This window comes from Ostrea edulis, chromosome 1, assembly GCF_947568905.1.
Source record: "Ostrea edulis chromosome 1, xbOstEdul1.1, whole genome shotgun sequence".
NCBI classification, from domain to species: Eukaryota; Metazoa; Mollusca; class Bivalvia; order Ostreida; family Ostreidae; genus Ostrea; species Ostrea edulis.
This window is the reverse complement of record NC_079164.1, coordinates 79101342-79111150: the sequence shown is the minus strand read 5'-3', so window position 1 is coordinate 79111150 and position 9809 is coordinate 79101342. Positions and strand designations below refer to the sequence as shown.

At 33.9% G+C, this 9809-nt stretch overlaps 1 protein-coding gene and 1 non-coding gene across 3 annotated transcripts; both read right to left on the bottom strand.

Annotated features, from left to right (window-relative positions):
* Positions 1–394: 394 nt before the first annotated feature.
* On the bottom strand, positions 395–467 carry Trnas-uga (transfer RNA serine (anticodon UGA)). Its single transcript has one exon. It is a non-coding gene; the product is annotated as a tRNA-Ser (tRNA).
* Positions 468–1659: 1192 nt separating this feature from the next.
* Positions 1660–6185, bottom strand: LOC125679632 (gamma-aminobutyric acid receptor-associated protein). Of its 2 annotated transcripts, XM_048919016.2 has the most exons (3): positions 3355–6185; positions 2637–2834; positions 1660–2322 (listed from the first exon to the last, which is right to left on the bottom strand). In XM_048919016.2, exons 1-3 carry the CDS (start codon positions 3442–3444, stop codon positions 2257–2259), a joined length of 354 nt encoding a protein of 117 aa, XP_048774973.1. In that variant the 5' UTR covers positions 3445–6185; the 3' UTR covers positions 1660–2256. The 2 variants fall into 2 exon arrangements, with proteins under 2 accessions (XP_048774973.1, XP_056018006.1); XM_056162031.1 differs by having other exon boundaries at positions 1660–2834; positions 3355–3532.
* Positions 6186–9809: the final 3624 nt, after the last annotated feature.

Genomic DNA, 9809 nt, shown 5'->3' with positions numbered 1-9809 from the left:
AATCCTTATATTTGATAAATTATGCCCCAATCTGATTAACATCAATCCTCTGCTCTTTTTTTAATGTTGCCTCGCAAAAAGAGGAGTGGATCAAGGAACATGGTGCTTTTTTTTTTGTCTTTGATTCTCTGCAACTTTAACTGATATAGCTTTTGAATTGGGCCTATACATGTGTAACGGAGAAAATGCATCAGACCAAACCGGGATTCGAACCCTGGCCCCCTGAATCTCTACCGAGCTATCTGGCCACCGACAATTGAACCTGAATGACCGATATATTCCTCCCTCTTTAAATGTCTTCACACCTGAAGACATCAACTCAGGGTCCCCTGGCAGGCATTTTTACCTGTCAGATCCAGGGGCCGGTCTACAGCAGGAAGGGAGAAAATGCAACGGACCAGACCAGGATTCGAACCTGGGCCCCCTGAATCTCAAGTCAGGTGCTCTATCAACTGAGCTATCTGGCCATCGGCAATCGAATCCGCCGGCTGACTGCTACACACGATAAAGACTTTACTTAAAATTTATGATCTTTGAATTGCCAACTCTTGCATGTAAATCATCTGATAAGTTTAATCCAATTTTGGGCCCAGAGGGCATAACAGCTTATAAAGAAGGAAAATTTAAAAAAAAAAAAAGGTTACAACATTAACTACAGACAACATTAACTGCAAACTACATGTGGATGTATCACATGGGGGAAACAAGTACATACATATATGAATTGCAAATCAGGTGTCTACTCAAATGGACAATATTAGTATTATACCAACATACGAATAATTAACTAAATTGATTTTTGCAGTTTTAAAGCATCACTTTATTTTCTGAAAGTTTGAACTAAATATTAACTCAATTTGACAATTACTCATTTGTCTTCATTAATCATCAACCATGTAAATTTGTCTTTATTTGTTAAATAGATAAAATTTTGAGCTTGTATCATAAAAAAAAACATATTTCTCTCTTCAACATAGAATGGACAATCAGTGAGGAAATGAGATTCATCTACACAATTTAGGTTACATAATTCAAATATTCATTTGCTTCTTTCTGAAGAAATCATATGTATTACAGAAGGTTGTATATATGGACATTACTAAGTTATTGTAGCAAAGAAGAGAAAAATATGTGGACCATTTGAAGATTGAACCCAGGACCTTTTCATTGCAAGTTAGGAGATACAACCAGACCAACATACAAACTATTGTATATTACTACAAAATAACACATTTCAAAAATTGAACAAAACCTCTTCATGAAAGGTTTATAGAAACAAAATGGAAGAATAAATTACCTTAAAGAATAATAGGGGTTGAGCATCCCAAATAGATTCTTTGGGGGTAGGAAGTTCACAATATCTTAAAAATTTTCTATACTGTTATTGTTGTCAATAATAGTATATTCACATGGTTTTAGAATTCATTTCCTATAGTGAGATTGTTCTACTTAAGGGAAAGAAGAGTATTTTCAATTATTTCACTTAGCAAATAAAGTTATATTTAACTGTGTCATTGATTTCAACAAAAATAGACTACCCTATCCACAGAAATCATTAATGTTAAATATTCCTGACAACTGTGTATGCAAGAAAGAGTATAATGAGGCTCTATCATGTCCATGACCCACATGGTTCATAACTGAAGAAAATACACTCAATATTGTGCACATCTTTTAATTTGTCTGAATTATGACAAAAATCCATCCTTGAACACCTTGTCCTTCCCTTATTATCTGGATGAGCATTCACAAACATAAGTAGTCATTTTTTTTCCATAATTTTATTTATAATTTGTTACAACTGATAAAAATTTATCAACATAAATGTACAAGTAAACATACACCAAATGTACAATAAAACACCACAAAATGATACAAAGACCAAGATCTGAGAGGGACAAGATATCCAGAAAAATCCCTTAAAACAAATTCGCTATAAATTTTGTTGATTTTTGTTTTTGCAAAATGAGTTGCACATATGCATGTCTGATTACAAATATTTCTCTTGTGAACATGATAAAATATTTTAAAATGAGAAAATTACTTTAATACAGGAACTATGTTGCTTTTTTTTTTTTTTTTATAAAAAAAATGCAAATAGGCGACATGCTAGAGTAAACTCAATGATTGTTGCGATCAGAAACATTAACTGAATGTACAACAATGTAGATTTGAAAAGCAATTATTATAAACTTTTCTTTCGTCCAATATGCAATACCATCACAGAATGTCCGATATCATACGCAAATTCCCTTTTTATGCACCGTAAACACTTTCATCACTGTATGCAATGTACAAAAAGAAGTCCTCTTCATGATGTTCCTAAAACAGATTTACAAAGAGTCTAACTTGCCATTAACTGGGTTTCATGGTAATGCAATTTTTATTACACGCAAAGCCTAGCTACTACAGATTTACTTTCCTTTCGATACAACTTGAATTTATCTTATAAAGCCTGCGTTATATCTTACTTTTTTGGCAAGTAACCAATTATATTTCAAAATACTGACTCAATGCAACTAAAATTGCCTAGTCGACTTGATTAGGACTTTCTGGTAAATTTTAAAAACCTTACCCATCAACGTATAATGGAAAGATAAGAAATTGAGAATGGATGAAACAATGAAAAAGAATACCTGATACAGTGATCCCATTGTGGCACTGGTTGGTGGAATGACATTGTTCACAAAGAAAAACAGGGCATCCTCGGGTCTCAAGTGAATTCTTTTTCGGATCAAGAAATAGAACTGTCCAACAGTTAAGTCTGAGGGAACTAAATATTTTTTCTTGTCCAAATCTCCAACACGAGCCTTTGGTGCCTTTTCAACAATGACCTGTAACACAAGTTAAACTTGTAAAATAATAAAACTATATCTGCATTTTTTTATTCAAAGTGCTGATACAGCAAAAACAGAAAAAGAGTAATGCCTTATGTCTATATCAGGGAGAAATATATGAGCATTACTTAAAATTGAGGCCTAAAATAATACCTGTTGGATTCTGAAATAACCTGGAACAACATTTATCAAGAGCCACAGGATGCACAATTGGTTATTGTGACATAAAAGCTTTTAATATTTGCTCGGAACTGCACCATTGTTCAGACTAATTATAATTAAACAGAAGTTATACGCATCCATGCAATTGATTCCGACAATTTAACATCTTATGAGCAACACAGAATATTATGATCTTAAAGAATTGTAACTATGTATTATGAGTGTATACATGTAGATTCTATATCTAAAGGAATAACTCAATATCACGCTGTGTGGTGACGCTTGCACAGCTGAAACCTCGACCATTTTGTCAGACATTTCTTCCACCTAAATATAATTTAATAAAACGTCTTACAGGCACTCTGTCGGGATACTTCTTCCTTATTTTCTCCCCCTCTGCTCTTCTCTTCTCAAAAGGATGTTCTTCTTTGTATTCCCACTTCATTATTGCTGTATTTTTCAGGCGTAATTTCTCCTTTACTCTGTCAACAAAATGGCTGACCACTGATATAAACAATCAAATCCCTACACAAAGCAAAGTAGTTCTTAAATCCATATTCAACAATAATGTTAAATCAGTTGTATTTTCTCCGATACTTAAATACAAGTATATAGAATTAGATAATGAATAATCTGATCAGAGTTTTAACAAATTTTTTTGCTTTTTTATATGTATGTAAACGCAGTCGCGGATTAATATATTTATAGTCATGAGGTATATTGCGTCACATTATAGGTCCGTAAATGTTAAAAATAGATCCAGGGGAAGTTACTCTCAATAGAGACACGTAACCGGAAGTAAAGGAAAATGCAAAAATGTCTGCACTATTCAATTTCCAAAGTTTACTGACTGTTGTTTTGTTGCTGATTTGTACATGTGCTTATGTAAGATCCATCGCCCCAAGTTTATTGGACAAAAATAAAACGGGATTGCTTGGAACATTTTGGAAATGTGCACGGATTGGAGAGAGACTTAGTCCCTATGTCGCAATTTCATGCGTTGGGATGGCTGTTGTGATATTATTTTTTACGTAAATTGATCTCCCGTCCAGTATTTTCAGCTTTGATAGATGAAGAATTACTGAATAAGAAACAATTTTGAAACGATGGCTTGCCTTGTGACAGAAAAGTCGTTACAGTGTGCCAAACTTGCTGAAGTCGGAAGGACTGAGAAAGAAATGAGATTGTTAATGTTGAAGGATGTACTGTGGGGAATATGACAGCATAAATTCGAACATTTGTTTAATTTTATTCTTTAATAAGATATGAATCAAATCACTTTTTAATTATACTGTAAGTTACATAATGGCAGTCATATAAATTGTTAGTACATGAATTACAAACTTCCAGGTCGTCAAATACTTGTTTAGATATGGTCAGTGTCTAATGGATTTATGTGCAATACACAATGATAATGGTAATGAAACTGAATTGTTTAATACATGGAAGGATATCTGGATAGTCTGATAATGACAACTAACGGTACTTAAAAAGTGACAATCATAGGGATGTTGCCACTGAAGTTCATGGTCGCCTGAGACGATTTGGCTTGGAATACCCATTTCATACCAAGCATCAAATAATGCTACAAACACCTGAAATTTGGATATTACTTACCTCCCCCCCTCTTTTTGATATTTTTTGCAGCGATAATTTCTCTGAAATATGTGTATTCCCTGTCTATCTCAGCCCTCTCTCGATTTATGTATTCCTAATTGTTTTACGCTTTATGTAAGCTTTAGAGATTGGCCTTCTACCTGTATGACAAAATACACAAGTGTATTTTATTATACTGGTAGAAAGCCAATCTCTAAAGCTGTATTTTATTAAATACCGATAGAAGGCCTGGAATTAATCTTTAAAGCTTACATACATTTATGTAAAGTGTGAAATGATTACATAAATCGAAAGAGGGATGGATAGACAGGGAATTCACACATTTCAGACAAATTATTGCCACAAAAATAATTATCAAAAAAGGGGGGTGTAAGTAATATTCATACTTCAGGTGCCTGTGATAATGCCTCATGCAGTCTTTGATGGTATTTTATGTCTTCACATTCTTCAAATTAATTGAAAGTTATTTATTACATTGGTTAAAATCAATGTAATTGCAGGGCCTAAGTGACAAAATCATTGATGTATAAATCAGAAGTATTTTAAAATTACATTTTCAATGTGATTGACCCCATCCCTGGTATCATCAAATCAAAGGGTCATGGACACAGTTGAGCTGAAAATTTTATTTTTCCATATTTATTGTTTACAGTGCTTAATTAACATATTTCTAATGGTCAACCAAAATTTGAATATCGGTTTTTGAGTTACAAATGAGATACAGCACTCACAATTCTTTGTTATGTAAACAAGGCTCGTGCCCTGTTTTTGTTTACATATTGATTGCTTGATAGCATGTTTAAAACAATGTGAGATGTGCTAAACACTAGCAACTATTAAATTATGTTGAGAATTAACTTGTATATTGCAAAATCTGCTTTAAGCAAACTTTTATTAGTATATCTAACATGTAAACAAAATCAGGACACGAGCCTTGTTTACATAACAAGGAATTGTGAACTCTCTATCTCCCATGTACCTCGACAACTGACATTCAAATTTTTGATGATCATTAGAAATACCTTAGTGAAGCATTTTAAACATTAAAAATGGAAAAATAAAATTTTCAGCTGAAATTGTGTCCATAATCAAATAAATAGTGATATCTTAGTGATAGTGATGTCTTCAATTTTGAATTATTGCAAGCATTAGTTAAATTATTGATAGCATGAATTATTCTGCTGAATTGTTGCTCTAGATTTCTTTATATGAATTGATGATATCAACCATGCATGCTATAAATTCAATCCAGTTAATATGTGCATGAATTCAATTAAATTAACACAATAATTGAATTATTCCTCTTCAATGGAATTATTGTGTGCATCAATTCAAATATTGTGCACAATAATTGAATATTCAGTTGCTCTCATTTATTGAATTAATGATATTATTAAATAAATTAATTTGCATTAATTCTTATAGAGAGAAAGAGAGAGCAATTATTTAAATGGAAATATTTTCAATTCAACATATCCATGCTGGAATTGAATTGTTGCTCGCTTTAAAAGAATTGCGGCACGCATTAATTACGTTTAAAAAATCGTATATGATTAAAGATATTTTAAATTGAGTACCTCTGGAAAAGATCATGCTAATAAAACACAGAGCAGACTTTGTGTATGTGTCTGCTAATCAAACACAGAGCAGACTTTTTGTCTGTCTGCTGATCAAACACAGAGCAGACTTTGTATCTAGTGTCTGTGTCTGCTAATCAAACACAGAGCAGACTTTTTATCTAGTGTCTGCTAATCAAACACAGAGCAGACTTTGTATCTAGTGTCTGCTAATCAAACACAGAGCAGACTTTGTATCTAGTGTCTGCTAATCAAACACAGAGCAGACTTTGTATCTAGTGTCTGCTAATCAAACACAGAGCAGACTTTGTGTCTTTCTGCTAATCAAAAAAGATCATCATATATTATATCGATATTATATATTATATCGAACTCTAAATTAATTTTTGTGAGCATTCCACTACAATGATGAGAGCAATAATTGAATTGTTGTGTACTCTAAAATCTAAATAACTGCTCTCGTCAATCGATACGCACATCGATCCATTGATTTGCTGCACGCATGAATTTAATTATTGTGCGCAAAAACTGAATTAATGATATCTTCTATTATTAATGATTATCTATAATTATCTTAGATTTTGGTAGTTTGGCGCTCCGAAGTCGCTACTGGTGTTAAACGTTTTGGGTTTGATGTGTTGCTGGTATTGAGAGTTAAACCCAGGACTTACCGGTTGTAAATCGAGCGTCCTCACCGCTAGCCTTCAGTGGCTTCTTTATACATCACTTTAAAGGACACATGAATTTTGTTGAAAAAATGTGTTTTGTTTATTGTATGGAGGGTCCTAAAGCGTGATAATAATTATAATAATTTATTTCAAGGTGACCTGATTAGTGCACGCACTATTCTTCCTCGGCTTTCCATTTGATACATGCAATTATATACAAGGTTATGTAACAAGATTCAATCTATATCGCTTAATATAATTGAATATCGTGATAAATAATCACAAAATTTAATATTCCAGATTGCAATTAAAAGACAAATGCATCATGTGCATAGAATTTATATACGAGAAGAAAAAAGCATGCTTAAATAGTGGTATGGCAGCAGATAATGTATTTCTCTACATTATTTAAAAAAATATATGTTGAGACTGAGAGAGCCTTATGCATTGTGGTAGTTTGTTCCACCTTAGTGTTGTGAAGAGTTCTTGAATAATTGCGTGTTAAACTTTGGCAATCGAAGATCGTGATTTGATTCAGAACGCAGACGATAAGAAGCAGAGGATTGAAATTCAAATAAATCACCAAGATAATCGGGAGCCAAACCACGAACATTTTTAAATAATAAAATATATTTGTGTAAATCAATTAGCTCATAAAATGTCAGCCGATTAAGTTTCTCAAACAATGGTTTAGAAGAGTAATCTGGACTTGCATACAGAATTATCCTTGCAGCTCTTTTTTGTAACTTAAATATACTTTATGCCTCCTATGAGAAGAAGCCGTCCAAGCAGTAACAAATAACCCAACACTGTAATGCAGTTTTGTCGAATATGTCATCTATTGAATGACAAGGTAAATTGTTAAGTAAAATGTACAACAAACCATTGAGGGGGATCACCTGAATAAACAATACCTGCTGAAACATGAACATAGGTGTCGGGTAAAGTGTGATCCCCATTTGAGACTGACTAGAAAAATACATGTAGTGGAAGTACAATTACAAGTTATAGAGTACATGGAACATGCATACAATATATACATAAATGAGTTAATCCTTGGAGGCGTCCAAAAAATTGCGCCATACCAAGTTTGGATGTATTGCCCCAAATAGTCGAGCATGCATTGTAATAGAGCTTTCTGGTACGTAGGGGTAGAAACTTTTTTATCTTGCGTAGTGTAAATAATTTGTAGTTTACGTTTTTGCATACTGAGTCAATATGATTGGTGTAAAGTAATGTATCATCAATGTGTACACCAAGAAGCTTCTGAGCAGTCTGAACATTTTCAATTGAATTATTTCTAGCAACAAGTTTTAGATTTCGGGCCTCTAATTTTGATTTTCTTTGCTGTGTACCCATAAGCATATATTTTGTTTTATTCACGTTTAGCACCATTTGATTCTGAGAGCACCAGTTCTCAATGTCACAAATATCTGAACTGAGTACATCTTCTAAATATTTCGTACTATAACCATTAGAGTGCAGAGTAACATCGTCTGCAAACATGTCAATATTTGAATTATTTACATGCAACGGAAGGTCATCAACCTGACTTGGCGGATTTAAGGGGAGGGAGGGGGCGCAGCCGGCGCCCCCCCCCTCCCCTAAAATTTTCAAATTTAGGTAAATCTTGGTATCTTGTTTAGAAAAATGTACTAACCGATAAAAGAAGCAATAATATCTTCCACTGCCGGAGAAATAAATGACAAAATCTTTTGATTTCTTGAATTACTTAATTGGAAGAACTTTAATTTTTTCCAAAAACCCTTAAAATTTGCGTCATTTTACTAAATTCACTTTATTAAAAATGATAGAAAATAGTGCAAATGACTTAAATAGGAGACATATTTCAAGCCCTATAAAATCTGTAAAATCCAGGAGCTGGGCCCCCACCAGGGCTTGGCCCTGGACCCACTGGGGGCCTCAAGGCGGCCCCCAGACCCCCTGCCTCATAAAGTGACGCCCCCTAACCGCAATTCCTGGATCCGCCCCTGGTCATTTATGTATAATAAAGATAAAAGAGGACCCAAAATAGAACCTTGTGAAACTTCTGCTGTGACAGTCAAGATATCAGAAACACATGTTCTAATTTTTACACATTGTTTCCTGCTTTCAAGATATGATTTAACCTGATGAATGACAATCAATTCAGATATCTATATTTTTATAAGTATATATAGTATATACGTGTATAATACATGTACATACTCTTACTAGCAAGAGTCCCTACGCTCCTTCTATACTTCGGTAAGGAAAAATGAAATAAGATGTCACTGGGCATCTAGCTGGCTGGAGCAATACAATACTATTGGCCCCGGGGCTCATACAGTATATATATATAGGTCATGCCTGTCCACAAGAGAATATTCGGTCACTCTGACTGGGTCTCTATTTTGAGATTCTGAGGGAGTTCCAGATGGTTCCCGAAGAGGAATGGCAAAGACGAGGATTTTTATACGCATGTCCGTAAATGGTTTTTACACAGAAATACGAAACCTTATGAAGGGGGGGGGGGGGGGTGTCCAGAAACTGGTAGTGAGTTATGAACTTATGACAAAATAAGACGTATATATTATAGTGTTTTTGGACTTATTTCCATACAAAATGGATCATATTTATGAGGGGGGTAAGGTGCGCCCTGCACTGGATCCGCCACTGCAAACATTTTATTTCCCTTCGTTAGATAAGATAGTGTCTGTATTTTCATTATCTGCATAGATACAACTGATGGAGCGAATCTTGATGAATCTACTATCATTCTATGGACGTTACCTATACCGTTTAATACGTATTGATATTTAAGACATATGTGGTGTATGTAAAATCCATGAGCAGCTTTTTTGGGGGTGGCTCCGAAGGTTCAATCTAGGCCGAGTTACGCCTTTGATACGTACATGTATATACCTGAATCTTTCGAGGTGCATGGGGAAAAAACCCCACCTATTTTT

What these genes read in the sequence shown, in the direction of transcription:
- LOC125679632 (XM_056162031.1), bottom strand. Translation starts at nt 3,444, where the DNA reads ATGAAGTGGGAATACAAAGAAGAACATCCTTTTGAGAAGAGAAGAGCA. An exon ending in AGTATCCCGACAGAGTGCCT is followed by an intron (nt 2,835 to 3,354) that starts GTAAGACGTTTT and finishes CTTGTGTTACAG; the next exon opens with GTCATTGTTGAAAAGGCACC.